At 40.6% G+C, this 19,749-nt stretch overlaps 1 protein-coding gene across 2 annotated transcripts in view; it reads right to left on the reverse strand.

The window, feature by feature from the left end:
• The window catches only part of atrnl1b (attractin-like 1b), a 93,977-nt gene that overhangs the window by 60,793 nt on the left and 13,435 nt on the right, over positions 1–19,749 (reverse strand). For both annotated transcript variants that reach the window (XM_047376964.1, XM_047376965.1), the window contains exons 6-15: positions 14,962–15,136; positions 13,392–13,479; positions 12,122–12,383; positions 10,407–10,590; positions 10,139–10,293; positions 9,853–9,937; positions 8,814–9,028; positions 8,582–8,700; positions 8,157–8,289; positions 7,290–7,477 (exon numbers count right to left, since the gene is read on the reverse strand). In XM_047376964.1, coding sequence (XP_047232920.1) covers positions 7,290–7,477; positions 8,157–8,289; positions 8,582–8,700; positions 8,814–9,028; positions 9,853–9,937; positions 10,139–10,293; positions 10,407–10,590; positions 12,122–12,383; positions 13,392–13,479; positions 14,962–15,136 — 1,604 coding nt within the window. The remainder of the gene's footprint in view (positions 1–7,289; positions 7,478–8,156; positions 8,290–8,581; positions 8,701–8,813; positions 9,029–9,852; positions 9,938–10,138; positions 10,294–10,406; positions 10,591–12,121; positions 12,384–13,391; positions 13,480–14,961; positions 15,137–19,749) is intronic.

Raw genomic sequence — 19,749 nt, forward strand, 5'->3', positions numbered from 1 at the left:
TTCTGCAGATGCAGGAAGAAAATATAGCTGTAAACTCAAAGAAAAAGTGAGCAACTGTCCAAAATTTTCACTGAAGATGAAGAGTATTAAAAAGATCATGTGGGGTGAAGGAGCTGGTCATGACTAATGTAGAATCTCTCGTAAACTATCATCTTAGTTTGTCTGCATGGATATGCGCTTTAAAATACTTGAAAGCAGATCAGTTGCTATGCTCGTGTGTCACCAGTTTATTCATTTACAGTGCTGGAAAGAAGTTTATATACACTCACCTGGGTGTGAATGTTGTTCATATTTTGCATTTCAAAAAATCATCCATTTGAAATTCTCTTTTCCCACAGTAAAAATTCAAAATCATTCGAAAAACATCAGGGATCTTCTGAAGACACTAATTCCATGTGGATGTTGCATGATGATGCAGCCACTACCATGCTTTCAGACAAAGATGGATTACAATGACAAGAAGCATGTTTAGAGGAGTCAAGGTGAGTCTTCCGATCCTACTGCCAAGCACGTTGGTGGTGGCATCTTGCTACAGATCTGTTTCTGTGCCAGTTATATATTTGTGGATTGCATAAATGGATGGAATAATAAACTTCACCTCAAATCAAGAGTAAAAAACCTAGGTGGAGAGGGAGCCGACTACGCCAAAATATTTACCATGAAGTTTGACTGAAATTAGCAGCTGCCAATATGAACAAGCTAATTGTGTATTGGAAAAAAACTGATCAGAGGAGACAAAATGGAAAATCGCCTACTCTTCCACTCCCTCTGTGTCGCAATGATGCATTTAGGTACTAAAACATGGTACCATTTGATTTTACGTAAATCGGTACTTGGTAGTACAGGCAGAATTCGGTCAGTACCTATAAAATTACCGAATTCGTTACCTATCCCTAACCAGCTGTCATGTGTGGGGGTGGCAGCTTCATGCTGATTATCTGTTTTGGTGCCTTTGGCACTGGTGCATTGCACAATGTAGACTGAGTAATGGCAGGACTACCACCAAAGCCCTTCTCAAAACACCAGCAAGTGAATCAAACCTTGCAGGGTAACATTCAGCTTCTGGAATGGCCCTGACTTCGACCCAAATGAAAATGTTTGGACTATGCTGAAAAGCTAGGAAAGAGAAACTTGCTGATTGCTGATCGTTGGTTACGTACTGTAACCCCAGATTCTATGAGTATAGGCACAGCCCTTTAAGGCTATCGCTAGTGGGTTTATCCCTTCGCACGCAGCGCAGCACTGAAAACTTTAGCCCACGCCCACCTGCTGTGTGGGCCCCACCCCGGTCAGTATAAATTACGGTGAGACCGGACAAACGGCTCCCAATAGCTTTTTCTTCAGCCATTCAGGGACCAGTGAGGCCCAGAGCTTAAAGGGCTGCGCCTATACTCATAGAATCTGGGGTTACAGTACGTAACCAACGTTCTATTTCGTATAGGCTTCACCCTTTAAGGCTATCGCTAATGGGTTAAAGGCGAAGCAGGATGTAGTCTATGCCTCACTGGGTCCATCCAGACCACAACTGAACATCTGCTCGCCTAGTGACACCAAAAATCAGCCTTGTGAATGCGTCATGACGCACTCCAAGCGTCTTGCGCATCACAATGAACAGAGAGAATATCTGGTCAGGGAAAGGCTGAGATAACAGACCTGCTGCTGTAATAGGAAAACGAAGGTTACGAACTGTAACAGTGTAACGATGAGCAGAGCTGGTCAAAAATCTCCATGAGGGAACGTGGAGACAGATCAGCAGCTGGATCATGCGTAATGATGCAGCAGAACAACCTCGTGTGCCACAGACAACACAACAGAGGAGAATAACCTCTGCTCACACGGAGGCTTAATGAATACAGCCGCAGTGACAATAACATCATAAGTCACAAACAGTGGCTGATAATAATATTACGGCACCCTGCGTCTGCATGCAGGAAGGGTGACTCAATAATAAATGCAATGAAATAACAGTCATTCTGTCAGAACCCTAAGAACAGAATGAGTCATGGAGAAACCGGACACATCTCGCAGGTAGAAACGAATAAATGAGCATGGAGATGACCATGAGCCTGCTGTGCAGATGTCCTCCACTGTCATTCCTACATGCAGAGCCGTGGAGTATGAAATCCCCCTGATTGAATGAGCTCTAAGATTCTCTGGAGGATCCAATCCAGAGGAAATATAAGCCTGTGAAATAGCCTCACACAGCCAATGTGAGAGGCGCTGGACAGATAGAGGACATCCTGCAGAGTTTTCTCTGTAATGCACGAACAGACGCTGGGAGCGGCGCAGTGCAGCCATGCGCGTGCTTTCATGTTACGTAGCACGCAGTCTGCGTTTCTAACAGATTTTCCCAGCTCAGCGACACACCCGCTGAGAAGCCAACTCTGGCAGCTCCATAGTCAGAAACGTGGCACTAGAGACACCAGCGACCATAGTCAAATGTCTGCCAGGGGCAAGAACGGGCGACATCAAATCATACCTGAAACTGCTGGCTAAGGAAAAGCGTAAATACCGTAAGATTGTTATTCACGCTGGCGGTAATGACACCCAGTTACGTCAATCGGAGGTCACCAAAGTTAGTGTTGCTTCAGTGTGTAAGTTTGCCAAAACAATGTCGGACTCCGTAATTTTCTCTGGTCCCCTTCCTGATATGACCAGTGACGACATGTTTAGCCGCATGTTGTCATTCAACCACTGGCTGTCTAGGTGGTGTCCAGAAAACGATGTGGGTTACATTGATAACTGGCGAACATTTTGGGGAAAACCTGGTCTGATCCGGAGAGACGGCATCCATCCCACTTTGGATGGAGCAGCTCTTCTTTCTAGGAATCTGGCCAAATTTATTAATTTATTAGTTCTCCAAAACTATGACAACCCAGGGTTCAGACCAGGTAGCAAGGTCGTAGTTTAACACTCCTCTCTGCAGCTTCTGTACTGCTACCCACCCATTACCCTATTAAGACAGTGTCTCGCCCACGGCCAAAATTGAATAGATTAAAAAATAATCTAAAACGAGGAAATCAGGAAAATCTCATAAAAATAAACACCTCAGACTAAAAAGAAAAATAAAAAAATTAAATGTGGTTTACTGAACATAAGATATCTCTCTTCAGAGACTTAGCTAATTAGTGACCTGATTTGTGACAATCAGATTGATTTATTTTGCCTCACGGAAACCTGGCTGCAGCAAGAGGATTATGTTACTATAAATGAGTCAACTCCTACTAATTATTTAAATTTTCACATTCCTCGAAATACTGGGCGAGGAGGAGGAGTAGCAACCATCTTTCAGTTCGATTTATTGATTAGTCCCAGACCAATCAATAGCTACAACTCTTTTGAATATTTAATCCTTAGTTTTCCTCATCCAAATTGCAAAGCACTAAAACCTCTTCTGTTTGCTGATTTGTACCGTCCACCAGGCCCTTACTCTCAATTGTTAGATCAGTTTTCAGACCTTTTATCTGATTTAGTGTTAAATACAGATAAGGTTATTATAGTGGGGGATTTTAACATTCATGTTGACAATGAAAGTGATAGCCTAAATATAGCGTTTAATAATATCAATTGGCTTTGCTCAAAACATTAACAAACCTACCCACCTTTGTCTTCATTCTCTGGACCTTGTGCTGACATATGGCATTGAGTGTAAAGACATAACAATATTTTCTCATAACCCTGTCCTTTCTGACCATTTTTTAATAACCTTTGAGTTTAATTTAACCGAGTACTCCACACCTGAAAGAAACTTTCATTATAGTAGATCATTATCAGACAATGCTGTAACAACCTTTAAAGAATCTGTTCCACTTTTAATTTCCTCATTATCACAGAAAAACACAGTGGAGGGCAATAATTTTGTTTCTGCCTCTTCACAAATTGATTCATTTGTTCATAGTGTTTCTTCATCATTGCGTGATGCATTAGACAATGCAGCCCCCTTGAAAAAGAAGGTAATTATTCATAGGAGGCTAGCTCCATGGTTTAATTCAGAGCTATGTACTTTAAAGCACAATGTTAGACAATTGGAGAGAAAATGGTGCTCTACACACCTAGAGGATTCCTACTTAATCTGGAAAAATAGCCTACTGTTGTATAAAAAGACACTTCACCAAGCTAGAACAGCTTATTTCTCATCATCAATAGAAGAGAACAAGAATAATCCTAGGTTTCTCTTTAGTACAGTTGCTAAACTTACACAGAGTCATAGCTCTGTTGAGCCATCCATTCCCTTAGCTCTCAGCAGTCATGATTTTATGGGATTCTTCCAAAATAAAATTGATTCTATTAAAAATAAAATCTTTGACCTACTCCCAAAGATGATTACTTTATCCTCAGCAAGTGAGACAACATTGGAAATAACTGTGGAACCTGATCTGTGTTTGGACTGTTTTGATCCTGTGGAGCTTCCTGAGTTATCAGAAATATTAACTTCATCTAAACCTTCAAATTGTATGTTAGACCCAATCCCAACCAAATTATTTAAGGAAGTGTTCCCTCTGATTACCAGCCCCATTTTAGATATGATTAATGTATCCTTAATAAGTGGATATGTACCACAAGCTTTTAAGGTAGCTGTAATTAAACCTTTACTTAAGAAACCTTCGCTTAATCGAGATGATTTAATAAATTATAGACCTATATCCAATCTTCCATTCTTATCTAAAATTCTTGAGAAAATAATTGCTAATCAAATGTGTGAGCATTTACACAACAATGACCTGTTTGAAGAGTTTCAGTCAGGTTTCAGAGCTCATAATAGCACTGAAACAGCTCTGATGAAAGTCACTAATGATATTCTTATGGCCTCAAATAATGGATTTGTGTCTATACTTGTTCTATTAGATCTCAGTGCTGCATTTGATACAGTCGATCACAATATTCTCTTAGAAAGGCTGGAATATGCTGTAGGGATCAGGGGAACAGCGCTAGGCTGGTTTAAATTTTATCTGTCTGACATATTCCAGTTTGTTCATGTAAATGATAAATCATCATTAAACTTCAGGGTTAATTGTGAAGTACCACAGGGTTCAGTACTTGGGGGCCAATTCTCTTTACTATATATATGCTTCCAATAGGTCAAATTATCAGGCAACATAGAATACATTTTCACTGTTATGCTGATGATACTCAGCTTTACTTATCCATAAATCCTGATGAACCCAACCAGTTAGACAACAAGCATGTCTTGAAGATATAAAAACTTTGGATGACTTTAAATTTTTTGCTTCTAAATTCAGACAAGACAGAAATTGTCGTCTTTGGACCGGAGTCTTTGACTAAGCAGTTTCTTTTTTAATCACTTAACCTGGATGGCATTAAATTGACCTCTGGTAATAAAGTAAAAAACCTTGGTGTTACTTTTGACCAGGACATGTCTTTTAAATCCCATATTAAACAGGTTTCTAGGATTTCCTTCTTTCATCTCCAGAACATTGCCAAAATTAGAAATTCTGATGAAACTTAAAAAGAGAGATAATATTTCTCCTACTTTAGCTTCCCCTCATTGGCTCCCTGTTAAATCCAGAATAGAATTTAAAATTATCCTCCTCACATATAAAGCCCTTAATGATCTAGCTCCATCATACATCAGAGATCTGATTGTTCCATATGTTCCTAACAGAGCACTTCGTTCTCAGACTGCAGGTTTACTGGTGGTTCCTAGAGTCTCTAGAAGTAGAATGGGAGGCAGATCCTTTAGTTATCAGGCTCCTCTCCTGTGGAACCAGCTCCCAGTTTTAGTCCGTGAGGCAGACATCCTGTCTACTTTTAAGGCTAGGCTTAAAACTTTCCTTTTTGATAAAGCTTATAGTTAGAGTGGCTTAGTTTATCAGGGAGGAAGCCTTCCTCCCTCCCTGTTGGTTGGAGTAAGGGGCAGTCAGGTTTAGCCTAAACCGGCTCAGTTATGGTTGAGGTGCAAACACACCCTCCATTTCTGCTACCTGTATGACCCCTTCTCTTTTTTAATGGTTATAATCAGTCTGACAGAGAGAGGTATCCCAATCCTTGTGGTTTTTAGTATAACAATGACCATCAGTGGGACCCTTTGTGCGGTGCCTTGAAACGACATTGTTGTAAATAAGCACCATTTAACTAAATAATCTGAACTGAAACTATATCTGTAGTTATGCTGCTATAGGCTTAGGCTGCTGGAGGACATAACGACCACTTTCACCCTCTTCGCTACATTCTCACACTACTCTCCAATTTTGCATTATTTGCTGTTATTTCAGCTTTTAACTTTGTTCTCTCTTTTCTCTTCCTTGAAGCTACACCTGGCCTGGCTCTGTGTCTACCTGTGACACCTTTCTGGAGAGGGGCATCGTCCGAGCTTCTGCTGGCAACAACTTAATGCTCACCCTCTACCAATGATCCACAAAGCCCTGTCTTTTAGTGTTTAACCCTTTCTCTCTCCTAGACATGGCAATTGACTGAGCTTTTACTGTGACTATCTCTATGTGCTCTCTTTCAGACTTTGAAAACTGGCTCAATGTTTATCTGTTCTTTCTTTCTAGGTGAAACGACTAAAGGAGCTACATCCATTAACATTTACTTTTCCTTCCCATAGAAAGGACCCCTGGATCAGTGCTTCTTTGTTCTCTTTGTGTCTCTGCTCTGTTCTCTCAAACCACCAGTCGGTCGTGGCAGATGGCCGCTCACACTGAACCTGGTTCTGCTGGAGGTTTCTTCCTGTTAAAAGGGAGTTTTTCCTCTCCGCTGTCGCTACATGCATGCTCAGTATGAGGGATTGCTGCAAAGTCAACGTCAGGGACTGTCCACTGTCTCTACATGCTCATCCGGGAGGAGTGAATGCTGCCAGTCACTGACTGGATGCAATCTACTGGGTTTCCTTAGACAGAAAAAACTTTTTATACAATTTGAATAAATAACTGAATCTGACTGAACTGTTCAATGATTAGGATTAATTGGAATGTATGTACCTGACTGTTGTGAAGTGCCTTGAGACGACATGTGTTGTGAATTGGCGGTATATAAATAAAAATGAATTGAACTGAATTGAAAAATGTAATTACTACGGAAGCATGAGCCCAAGTTGCAACTTGCTAATGGACTTTTACCTAAACATCAGTGGCATGTATGTATTTGAGTCTGTATGAAGACTTTTGACCCTGTGTGGATTATCCACAATAAATTAAAATGTATGCACCCAATTCTTGATTTAAACAGAAATCATTAAATGTTTCATTCATGTTTTCAAAAAATATTATGCCCATCATGCCAATGATGAGTGTATGCAAACCTTTCCCACCCAAACTGGGAATTTGTACCTTCTCTTGCTGCTGAAGCTTTTTAAGCTCCTCAAGGACGAAGTCCACTTGCTTAGAGGTGGTAAGTGAGGCAATGTTCCCATTGAGGTTCTTGCAGTAGTGCTGGGCGTTGTCGTAGCTCTCGCGGCTGGAGTTGATCCTTAGACAAGCGTCACCCACCTGGCTCCAACCCTCACTGCACTGCTGGGCTACAAGAAAGGAATATAATCAATACTATCATTCATAATGATGTTTAGCTGTAGTCAGAGTTCAAAATTTTTTCCACAGGAAAAGTTGAGCTTTATTTACTTAGTGACTTAAAAAATCTTAACATTTAAACCATTAATGTGTGCTATATATTTAATTTTCTAATTTGCAGCTATTGGTCTTAGATAGGATTTTTGTGGTGATTAACAAGTCCTTTTCATGCATGACAAATCCACACACAAACACACACACACACACACACACACACACGTTAAATAGATATTATTTGCAGCTCCCACTGCAATCCCCCTCAGGCGACAACACTTCATGAGCTGAAAATTACGGATAAAGTGACAGCACCATTTCTTCAGATTCTGTCGACGTCAACAACGGGAAAGGGTGGGAGGAAGTAGCTGAGAGGTAAACTAAATGCACTGGCAAAGCTGATAAACAACATCAGGATGATAGACTGAAAAACACATTTAAAACCCAGAAAAAACATTCTTGTCTGTGTTAAAAATATATTCTCCAAAGACATCTTTATTTAACTTGGTTACATGAGCCAAACCCTGACAGGTAATTTCCATCAAGGCCAACATACTTGACTCAAATGTGAAGAAAACCTCTGATCAGCATCTCATGCATGCATTAGTGTTCTTCATGCTCCACTGTCGGGCTTACCAGGCAAAGAGTGACACTGCGAGTGATTCTGCTCCCACTGACAGTTGAGATTCAGGGAGCAGCTCTTGCAGTTGGCGAGCTTGCTGCACACCTGCTCGATGCGCACCGGGCACTCGGTGAAGTTCTTCACGCCCTGGAAGCAGGGCAGAGAGAGGGTAAGGGTGATGAGAAGAGTGGGGCTTGTTTTTTCAAGATAAATCAAGGAGGGCTGCATCTGTTTGGTGAAATTAACTCATTCAAAAGCCCCGTCCAGCTTGTGCCATCATGTAGTGAACTGCACAGGACAACGGCTTGGTTAATGGCTATAAATATTCACAACGTACATGGTCAGTTTAGAAAATCTTGGGAAAAAAATTGATTGCATGTGTGAGTGTTTCAACAAGCTAGATTAAAAGTGCTCTGCTGCCCCCTGTTGATACACTTACAGAGGTGCAGTTGCTGGAGGCAGAGATGCACTTCTTGTTGTCGCACCACTGGCAGCCTTTGGTGTTTGCTGTGCAGCTGCCACAGTCTGAGAACCTATAGCACCACTCGTCCACAGTCACTAAAAACAAACAAACATAATAACTAGTATGAGTGTGGCTGAAATAACTAAAAATGGTAAAAAAGTACCATCTGCAAAACAAGATAAATGCTTGATTTGTTATTCAGTCTTACCTATTTTAGAGGTACAGAAAGGTACAGGAACATAGCTGCCATTAGCCATGCTGGGCTCCCAGGGGACACAGCGGCCTCTGCTCCAGATGCAGCGAACCCCTGGCCCGGCCATTAAACACCCTTCCTCTGCCAAGAAGGCCTGGCAGCTGGGAGGTCGGTATACGAGCACGTCATTTAGCAAGACACTGGAAAAGCCCCCGAACACATACATAGACCTGACAGAAAAGGAGTACATAATTTATTTATAAACCAAGGTGACCAACACAAACTAGTTTGACAGAGGCCAAGACAGCTTTATTAAATAAAACACTTAAATCAGTTTCATATTACTTTAAATAATGTTTCATCCTAATTTTTGACTTAAGTAGGCTCAAAACTTGCTTACTGTTTAACAGACAGGGTGTTCCAAAACATTTTTATATCAAATTTTCCTACTGTTCTAGAACAAAGACTGCACAGGCCCAACAAGGAACACAACAGTTCCTCTTTGAATTTACTCCTGATACTTCCATAGTGCCCAGGCTTGAAATTAAGCAAGAAATGAATGAATGAATGGATGAATGAATGGATGAATGAATGAATGAATGAATGGATGGATGGATGGATGGATGGATGGAGGGAAGAACGTAGGGGCAGATGGATGGAGAGATGAAAGGACAGACATATGGGTGGATGGACAGGTGGATGAATGAGATGGACAGATCCGTAGACGGAAAAGCAGAAGTATGGACAAATGCATAGACGGCTGGACAGGCTGTCGAATTGGCATACAAACTGATGGAAGAATGGACGCATGGATGGACAAATGGATGAAGGGAATGGTAGGTGGATGGATGGACAGATGAACGAACAGACAGATCGGTGGATGGATGAACAGAGATAAGTGGATAGATGCATGAATGGATAAATGGGTAGACAGACAGAAATGTGGAAGAATAGACAAAAAGAGACTTTTCCAGACTGTATAACAACCATGTGTCGACCATGTAAACATCTGACCAGTGTAAGTTACCTGAAGACACCAGTTTTAAAAACCTACCCATTGCTAACGACAGCCGAGTGGCCGAAACGGTTGACGTCCCTGTGCAGGTCTGGTTTGGGTAGGAGGGTCCACTCATCACATGCTGAGGGATAGATTTTGGGTTTCTTTGTTCATTTCCAATAAACAAAAGCTATTTTATGCATCAAACCAGAATTTCTCATTCACAAAAACTAAAATAACAACAAAGAGAGAAATAATCATGCCAAAAAGTGAACAAAAATCTTAGTACCACATTTATAAACCATTTATTTTAACTTGCTACATGTTCCAACATGAGACCTACCAATGTCATATGCAAGGAAATCAACAGAGAAACACTTGGCCCCGTTGCTGAGTGACGTGTCATTATGCGTGTTGCCACCAAAGACGAGCAGAGTGCCACTGAGGAGCACAGCCGAGTGCAGGTACCGTGGAAAGCCGCTTTCTCTCAGAATAAACCTGTGAAATGCGCATGGCAAGTGTTTGTCAGGGACAGCTGTAGCAAGAAGCCGTGCACGTTATCTGTAAAGGATAATGAATGGTGAAAGCAGCACACGATTATGTTGATTTACCATGTCCTCGTGTTCACGTCGTATCGGTAGAGGTCGTCAACAAGGCCATATTTGCCGGCTGGGAGAGCTTTATAGCCTCCGTGGACATAGATGCTGCTGCTGGAGCTGTCATATGTGCTGCTGTGACCATAACCTCCCTGGGGAATGGCACCTTTTGTCTCAGGTAACAACCACACTTTGGATCCTAAAAGGAAAACATATGGAAAGCTTTAAATAAGGAGAGAAATTTCTTGTAGTTGAATCACATTTCACCTCACACAATAATTGGATTTTAAAAGCTTTTCATATCTATTAGGAGTTAGAGCCCTTCACTATAAAGTCAGCATTGGTGGGAACTTTTGAAATGCTGGTTGTTATTGTATAAGCTATGCTTTTCTGTTACAGTATAAATAGATTTTGAACCTTTCTGCATTTTGTCACCATAAAACCACAATCGATTTTGTTGGAGGTTTTATACCAACAGAATGTATCAGCGCATATCTGTGAAGGAGAAGGAAAATATACATAGTTTTTTCAATATTTAATTAATAAATATCTGTGTTAATACCCTGATGCCCTTAAATAAACCCAGGTAGAAGAAACTACTGAGGGGAAAACATCAGGCATGCACTCAGCAAATCTAGTGTTTATAAAAGAGTAACAATAAAGCCTTAAAGAAAAACCTCAAATCTTACCTTTGAGGCCTACATGCAAAATGCTATGTGGAAAACTAACATTGCACATCACCTAAAGCACATTCTTCCCACTGTGAAACATGGCAGCGGCAGCATCATGCTGTGTGAATGCTGATTAGAGTTGATGGGAAGACAGATGGAGCTAAGTACAGGAAAATCCCCATAGAAAACCTGTCAGAGACTTGAAAGGACAGAAGACCTTGAGGTCCACCTTCCAGAAGGACAACGATCGAAAATTTAAAAAGGACATTTCATGCAAAATCCACTTTTTTTGTTGTGTACTTGCAGTCTGTAGGAGTGCAGAAAAGTTTTATTTAGTCTCTCGAGGTGCTGCGTAGATATCTTTATTATCTGTTTGGCTCATATTCTTCAGTCCGTCACCGTATTTGCTGCAGAACAGCTAAATAATGTCATGGACGTCCGGCTGATCAATTTCGCGTATGCTGCAATATTTATTTCTCGCTGGGATTTTGTAGACCAAGCTCGAGCATGCCAACGATGCAAGAGGATAAGTTCGGTTTGGTTGTTGGGTGTATCAACCCACACAATTCATTACACCGTCCCCCAGCATCAGAACCTCTTCAAAGTGCCTGGTTAAAGTAAAATTCTTATGGAAATGTTCCCACATCAGTGGGGAAATTCCTATTATCCCCATAAAATATAATCTGTGGTTGTAACATGACTACATGTGGAACATTCTAAGGGCTTTGAGTATGATTGCAAGGTAATGCAAGGATGGAAACAAAGAAAGTGTACAGTGGGGTAAAGAACCACATTGATGTAGCAAAGTATTAACCACAAGAAACTTCATGAAGAAAATGCAAATCTCAAAAAAATGATTCCTTTTCTTTAACACATTAATGTCAGCAGGTTGGCAATATTTGTTGTCTGTAGACAAAAACAACTAATAATCCATATATGAAATAAAATATGCTTAGAAATGACTCATGTTAGTCATTTTCATGTCTCAGTTAAGCTTAAAATGGAATGACTGAGGTTACCACACGGTGCTTGATTTAAACAAGAGCTGCTGCGACTCACTCAGGTTGTACTCCTGAACGTTGCTGATGTAGCTGTAGATAGGAGAATAACCAAAGATGACCAGCATAACAGTCTCGCCGCTGCTCAGCTGAACACAGTGGGCTGTGTGGCCCTCCACAGCGTAAACCTGAGCTTGGGTTGGCGAGCCGGCGGCAGGACTTCTGCGTTGCCACGTCCGACTCAGTATGTTGAACACCCACAGCTCGTCTGTTACGTTCCCCCAGCTCGCTTCAAGCTTCCCACCGAACATGTAGATATCATCCTGAAAAGTAGAGATTTGATTATCTTGATTAATGTTTTAGGGAATGCATGAAGTTTTAAAAAGCCTGACCTGCCGATTCCAATTTTAGCTTTTTACACTGTCAAGTGTCATAAGGTCACAATACACATTCAATGTTCCAATGTAATGTTGGCAACAGTGGGGTGACTATTAACTGCACACGTACGAACATGATCTGGTGGGCGGGTCTGTCAGTCAGCCTTCTCTCACGGCAGAGCAAAAAAAGGACAGTGGCTGATTTTCAGACCTTTCCGGAGGTAGATAAGATCGGTTTGGTTTCACATGTAAATATCGGCCGATCTTCGATCACCCAAATTTAAGGAAATCGGGGCCTATCGATTTTGTATTTCACACCCCTAGTGTAAACCACAAAATGAAAGCAGCACACTGTTATATATTACGCAAGTTGGATGAAGTCTCACTGTAGCAGATGCTCACACCTGACACAGTAGATAGATGGTAAAGAAAACTGAAAAATGAAAGTGCTGTAATTATTGACAAGGAAGCAGTGGCGGTTCTAGACCAAATTTACCAGGGGGCCAAGATGGGGCGAGTGTTTTTTCATGGGGGCACAAAACAAAAGAAAGACAAAGAAAACAGGGCAATATTTCATCGTTTAGAATATTAAATGAGCCACTTGCAGCTCTGGAGCTGTAGATTGCAGACCCTTGATAATGCTAATTTATTTAAACCAATATCATCATCAGAATATTCAAAAATATCACAAATCAGAGGATCGTATGAAATGGTGCAGCTCTAATCCTATGCTTTTACAGTTCTGCAGGAAATGATCGTGAATACAGCTTCCTGTTTTGTAACAAAAATCCCTGTGATTTCATCGTAGCCAATTTTTCACATCTCTTGCCACCAGTTGTGTTGATTTTTTTTTTTATTCCCTCTGCACCCTGATGGTTCTGGGGCATATCTGTCTGTGAAAGCAAACATGCAATGCAGAATATGACCCATGTGTGACCGTATTTGTGTAGGTACCTGGTAGGCAGCAAGCGAGTGTCCGTATCTTGGCACAGGGCCACCGCTGATGGGTACTGTGTTCCAGACGCCACTCTCCAGGTTGTAGCTGCAAAGAAAGAGACATCACATTTCAAATAAACCCCCCAACATGTAACATGAATAATCATCTATAATCTACAATACAATAAAACATGAACTTGTGGTATTTTTACTCAAGGCTCTCATATTTTACTCAAAACAATCTGGTTAGATTCACTGATTACAGATCATGCTGAGATTTTTAACATCTTCCTGAGACAAACATTGTAAATGAAAATATACATTTAGATTAGATTGGGTCTTTTTCCCTCACATTGTGTTGGTATGAATCTGGTCACTAGCACATCAACCAAAGCTTTAGTTTTAAAGAATTAAACAGTGCTTTTGTTCAGCTGCAGGCTCTGCATGGTGATGAGTGCACATAATTTACAGCTTGTGAGCAATAAAAAGAAACACCTGGTCACATCAATCCTCTGTTGTTCATACAAGATGGAACAGGGACATCAGGAATCATTGCACCTGGTGATGAATAAACACTGAGCAGAACATCAACAACAACAAAAACCGTTCATACGGAAACCCAAAATCTCAAACAGGTCAAAAGGTCGCTTACACCTCTTTTCCATTCAGGGTTCCAGCACTGCACCGCTCTCCTCTGCACAAAACCTGCTGGCCTCCAGCCATACCTCCAGCCGTCAGCTTCATGTGTTGTGCAAGGCAAAGTAAACACTCGCCGTGGTACATCATGTCCTAACAGTGAGGTTGCGGAGTCCAGAACACCCTCACGTCCACAACTCGCGGGACGATTTCCATAAATGATGTCCATGATTTCGAACCAACACAACGGCTTTCGGTTGACCTGCTCCGGCTATTGTGGTCCGTAATATGTTTGTAGTCGCTTTTGAGTTTCAGCTTTGTTTTTGAGCCCCAGTCAGCCCCAATGGGACCTGCTGTCAAGAAGGTACGAAGAAAGCAAGTACTGGGTCGGAAAAGCCAGTAATGGACATGGTCACACAACAGGCTGAGTGGAGTGGAGTCGGCCATGGAAAAGAGCCATTACACTACAAGCTGTTTATACCAGCCTCAATGTTTTCCAAACTGCAACAATCCAAAGGCTGCTGTGTGGTGGTTTCACCAGTGAAACTTCAGACCCCCTGACAGGTGCTTTCACCACTCTGTGTATCTTATTCTGCAGAAACCCCCAGTTGATTTTCACAGATGTCCCACTAACAGGTGATTTAAAAAAGGCACATATGAAACGGCTTTGCAGTTCTCTCAAACAAATTCAGAGAACGGTGGTATTCTCTTCACTGCTGCACATCACCAATGACCAGTTATACATGTACAAGGAAACCATAAAAAAGTGCTGTCTAAAAGGTCAGAAGTACTTTTTCACTGTCTTTTGTTGCAAAGTGATGTTTAATTTCTATAAACTGTCCGGTGTTATTAAAAATAAACTTTAGGTAAAATGAAAACTCTATTTTCAAATGGAAATGCATAAGCATGAATGTAACAAGAGAATAAAAGCAATTAGGTAACAGTAACTTACTTCAGAATCATCTGGAATGAGCTGTAGTTGAATGTGTATCCACCCACCACCCACATGACCTTCTCCTGCACCATGGCCTTATGGGAAGCCCTGGCAAGGGAGGTGCCAAAGGGCTTGACGCTGGGGAGGATCCAGAAGGACTCGGTGGACGGAACAGTCAGCGAGCAATCTGGGCCTGGAGAGATAAACAGAACAGAGAGAGAAGGCATTACAACTGGGAATGCCAATTAAAAATGCAAAAATGCAACACAAGTGCTTTGCTAAAGACCTACAGTGCTTTTTAAAAATATTCATTCCCCTTGAACTCATTTCACATTACAACCAAAAACTTTTACATGTTTTATTAGCATTTTATGTGACACACCAACACAAAGTAGTGAAGTCGTTCTTTTTATAAAGAAATATCTTCATTTTTCTATGGTCTATCCCCACTCTAATGTGATACGCTTAAATACTTCTGAAACAACAGCACAAACAATTGCTTTAGAAGTTGCCTTGTTGGTAATTAGAGTCCACCTGTGTGTAATTTTAACCTCAGGAGAAATCCAGCCGCTCCGTGAAGGCCTCAGAGATTTCTAGTAAATGTTAGTGACCAAACATCATCAGGAAGAGCTAACATGTGGAAAAAGGTTCAAATTTGTAACTTTTTGCCTGCATACAATATCATATGCGGTGGAAACCTGACACTAAGCAATACATCGTTCGAATAAATCATTCCCACTGTGAAACAAGACAATGGTAGCATCATATTATGGGGAAGCTCTTCTTCAGAAGGCACAGGGAAGCTGATCAGGGTTGATGGGAAACTGGATGTAGATAAATACCAGGCAGTCCTGGAAGAAAACTTGTTAAAGGCATGAAAAGATATGAGACAGGAGCAAAAAATGGTGGAAATATTCAACTCTAGATGCACAAAACTGGTAGAGACACAGCCTATACTAGCTGTATAAGTGGTGGTAAAAATGCTTGCCACACAATTATGCACTACTTTGTGTTAGTTTCCTTAAAAATGTCCCAATAAAATACATCCAAGCTTGTGGTTGTAATATTACAAATGTAAAGAAGTTCAAAGAATATGAATATTTTTGCAAGGTATTGCATGCATTTAGGGCTAAAAGTTACACGCTCCTTCCATTTACTATTTTTAAGATGCATATTCTAGCTGTATATAAGGACTATTTTCAGTAATTGTGTGAATGCCTTCAGCATTCACAGTATTGAGATCATGTTTCTCTTTATTATGTATATCTAACACTTTTTTTGGCACCTATCTCCTTCATTCTTTGTGCTATTTCAGCCATTCAACTTTTAAAATGTTCAGCTCATTTAGGACATTACGGCTAGACTTTTGGTATTAATACTTTTCATACTTTTAAATTATTCAGTTTTTTGTGCCGATTTTTGGCCCATTGAAATGAATGGAAAATCTTAAACATTCCACAAAATTCAGCTAAACTTTGTGCTCTTTCACAACTTACTACTTCTACATACTTTCAGCTAGAAACCCCATTCAACTTTTAAAATGTTCACAAGCCATTAAGCTATCTTCAAATAATTCAGCTTTTTCATATCTGTTGTGGTTCTTCTACAATCGCGATTCAAATTTTACGCAAGATTTTTTAAGTTATCAATTTTATAATGTTATCAGTTGTTAGAGTTTACACTCTAGGTTTTTGAATAACCTGAGAAAGAACAAACAAACTCTTTTCACTCGCTTAATTTTCACTCTACTGACACAAATTATATATCAAACGTAGGATTCTCTTTCCCGATTCAGAAAATGTCACCCTCATTGATATGGGACTAACAGATTTCCGTCAACATGCCCTGAAGCAACGCAAAGTCAACACACCATGAATGGTGTGTTGACTTTGATATCAGAGATGTGTGGACAGGGATGAAGAAGATCACAGGCTTCAAGCAGAAGGATGATCAGACCAATGGAGGTCTGGACAGAGCCAATGAACTGAACACATTCTTCAATAGGTTCAGTTCAGAAACAAGCTTCGCATCCTCCTCTCCTGCTCACATACAAACAGACATTCCATCTTCCTTTGACCCACAGGACCCACAGCTGTCCAGTAACACCTCACATTTTTTATCTTCCACCTCAGCCCTAGACCCTTCTGCTTCTACATGTTTGCCTTCAACCATATCAGAAGATGCTGATACTTCCTTTGCTTCCCCCTTCCACCTGTGTGTCTCAAGAAGTCAAGTGAAGAGACAACTGGAGAGACTGAAGAGGAATAAGGCTGCAGGTCCAGATCATGTCAGCCCTGAAGGCCTGTGCAGAGCAGCTGTGGAGTTGGAGTTGAAGATGCCATCATACACCTGCTTCAACAAACCCACTGTCATCTGGACAAAGCCAGTAGCACTGTGAGGATCATGTTCTTTGATTTCTCCAGTGCATTTAATACAATCCAGCCTGATTTGCTTTGTCAGAAACTCCAGAAGACTCAGGTGGAGTCCTCAACAATCTCCTGGATCAAAGACTACCTGACAAACAGACCACAGTTTGTGAGACTGAAGGGTTGTGAGTCTAACCAGGTAGTCAGCAGCACAGGAGCACCACAGGGGACTGTACTCTCACCATTCCTTTTCACTCTGTACACCTCAGACTTCCAGTACAAGACAGACTCCTGTCATCTGCAGAAATACTCGGATGATTCTGCAGTCGTGGGGTGGATCAGAGATGGACAAGAAGCTGAGTACAGGAAGGTGGTGGACCGCTTTGTGGCATGGTGTGGAAACAATCATCTCATTCTGAACGTGACTAAAACAAAGGAGATGATTCTAGATTTTAAGAGAAACAGGAATAAGTCAAAAACTATTTCTATCATGGGAGAAGAAGTGGAGGTGGTGCAGGAGTATAAATACCTCGGTGTTCACCTGGACAACAGACTAGAGTGGAGATGCAACTGTGAAGCCATCTACAAGGAACAGAGCAGACTGTACTTCTTAAGGAAGCTTAGGTCCTTTGGTGTTTGCAGCAAGATGCTGCATATCTTCTATAAGTCTGTTGTGGAAAGTGTGATCTCTTCTACCATCATCTGCTGGGGAAGCAGCATCAGAGCCAGGGACTTAAAAAAGCTCAACAAGCTGATAAAAAAGGCTGGCTCTGTTCTGGGGACTCCTCTGGAACTTCTGGAGATCATTGTGGAAAGACGGATTCTTCATAAAATGAAGAACATTATGGAGAACCCTGAGCATCCTCTTCATGAGACAACAACAGAGTGTCTTCAGTCAGAGGCTTCTTCAGATCTGCTGTAAGACGGAGCGCTACAGGAGATCCTTCCTGCCCACAGCCATCAGCATCTACAACGGCTCTTTGAGGAAACCTTCATAACATGAGCTATAACAACATTTAATTTCCCTTTGGGATTAATAAAGTATTTTTGAATTGAATTGAATTGAACATGCAGTCAACAATGCAATTAAATGCTTAGGATAAGAAGAACCGTTCAAATCACGATAAAAACAAAAACACTAATGGCGTGCAAAAAAAAAAGTGCACATCATGCAGCAGTAATAAGCAAAAAAAGTGTCACAGATGTGGTTTCGTGCAGTATTATTGTCCAGTGTTCAGTAGTTTGTTTGTCAGCTTGTGGATAAAAACTGTCTTTTAGTCTGATTTGAAGATAATTTTATTTAAGGCCGATTTCAAAATAAAACTCAATAAATCTCAAAACGGGTGTAGTGTTTGTTTCATTTTTACAGTTATCTGGTTTGGAAACTATCCCACAAAGTGCATAATGCAAAGACTATTGCGTGGGAACGCAAAAAGAGAACAAATTCCCCCATGTCCCCTCGCGGACCTCGCTGAAAGGCTTCATCAAGGGAAGATATTAAATAAATATGTTGTGAAATAGAAAAAAATTGAATGTACCATTAAATGTACAATTTATTTAATACATCATTAAATATTAAGTGTACCACTAATTACGTCATGTCGTCTTTAAATTATACTTTAATTTAATTGCATAATAGTCCATTTCATGATATAATGTACATTTATTGTTTCTAATGATGTATTAAATAAATAAATGGTACCTTTAATTTAATGGCACATTTAATGTTACATTTCTTTCATGTTACATTTACTTCACTTATGGGACATTCACAACATTTATTTATTTTATGATGATTTTATTGTATTAATTTTGTTCAGTTTGACCCTCCATTCTTGATGCCTGTAAAGGAGGTCATGTCAGAATTTGTATCAGGTGTTCTGGAGCAGACACACATCTAAAACTTGCAGGGAAGGGGTCCCTGAGGACCAGGGCTGTGAACCATTGAGGTACAGTTTCTAAATTATGAAGGTAATGCCTTTATGCCCTTTTGTTCAACAAGTACATTTCTCTTACTAGGTGCATTTTTCTTTCGTTTCAGCAACTTGAAACATAAAAGTAATGTCATTGTTCAAAGGAAACAATCACTTAATAAATGAGTAAAATACAACTATGTACATTTTGTTTATTCAGCTAAGATAGGCATGGTCTATCTTGTTTGATATTTTATTATTTCTTCATTATTATTCTTTTTACTTTAACTGGCCTTTACTACAGCTAAAAACAGGGACTTAACTGGTCCTTCAAAGAAATTGCCAAAAGACTAAATGAAGAAAACAAAAATGGGAGTGTCACAGGAGCGGGAGTCAATTTACCAGGAGTGGGATGGGACAAGACATTTTTCTGTGGGAACGGGATGGGACAGGAGAGAAAATCCACTCCCGTGTCACCCTCTACTCTGAGGCTGAGATCAGGCCATAAGCTTCCATGAGTGTTCACA

Source organism: Girardinichthys multiradiatus, chromosome 10, assembly GCF_021462225.1.
Source record: "Girardinichthys multiradiatus isolate DD_20200921_A chromosome 10, DD_fGirMul_XY1, whole genome shotgun sequence".
Classification (NCBI taxonomy): domain Eukaryota; kingdom Metazoa; phylum Chordata; class Actinopteri; order Cyprinodontiformes; family Goodeidae; genus Girardinichthys; species Girardinichthys multiradiatus.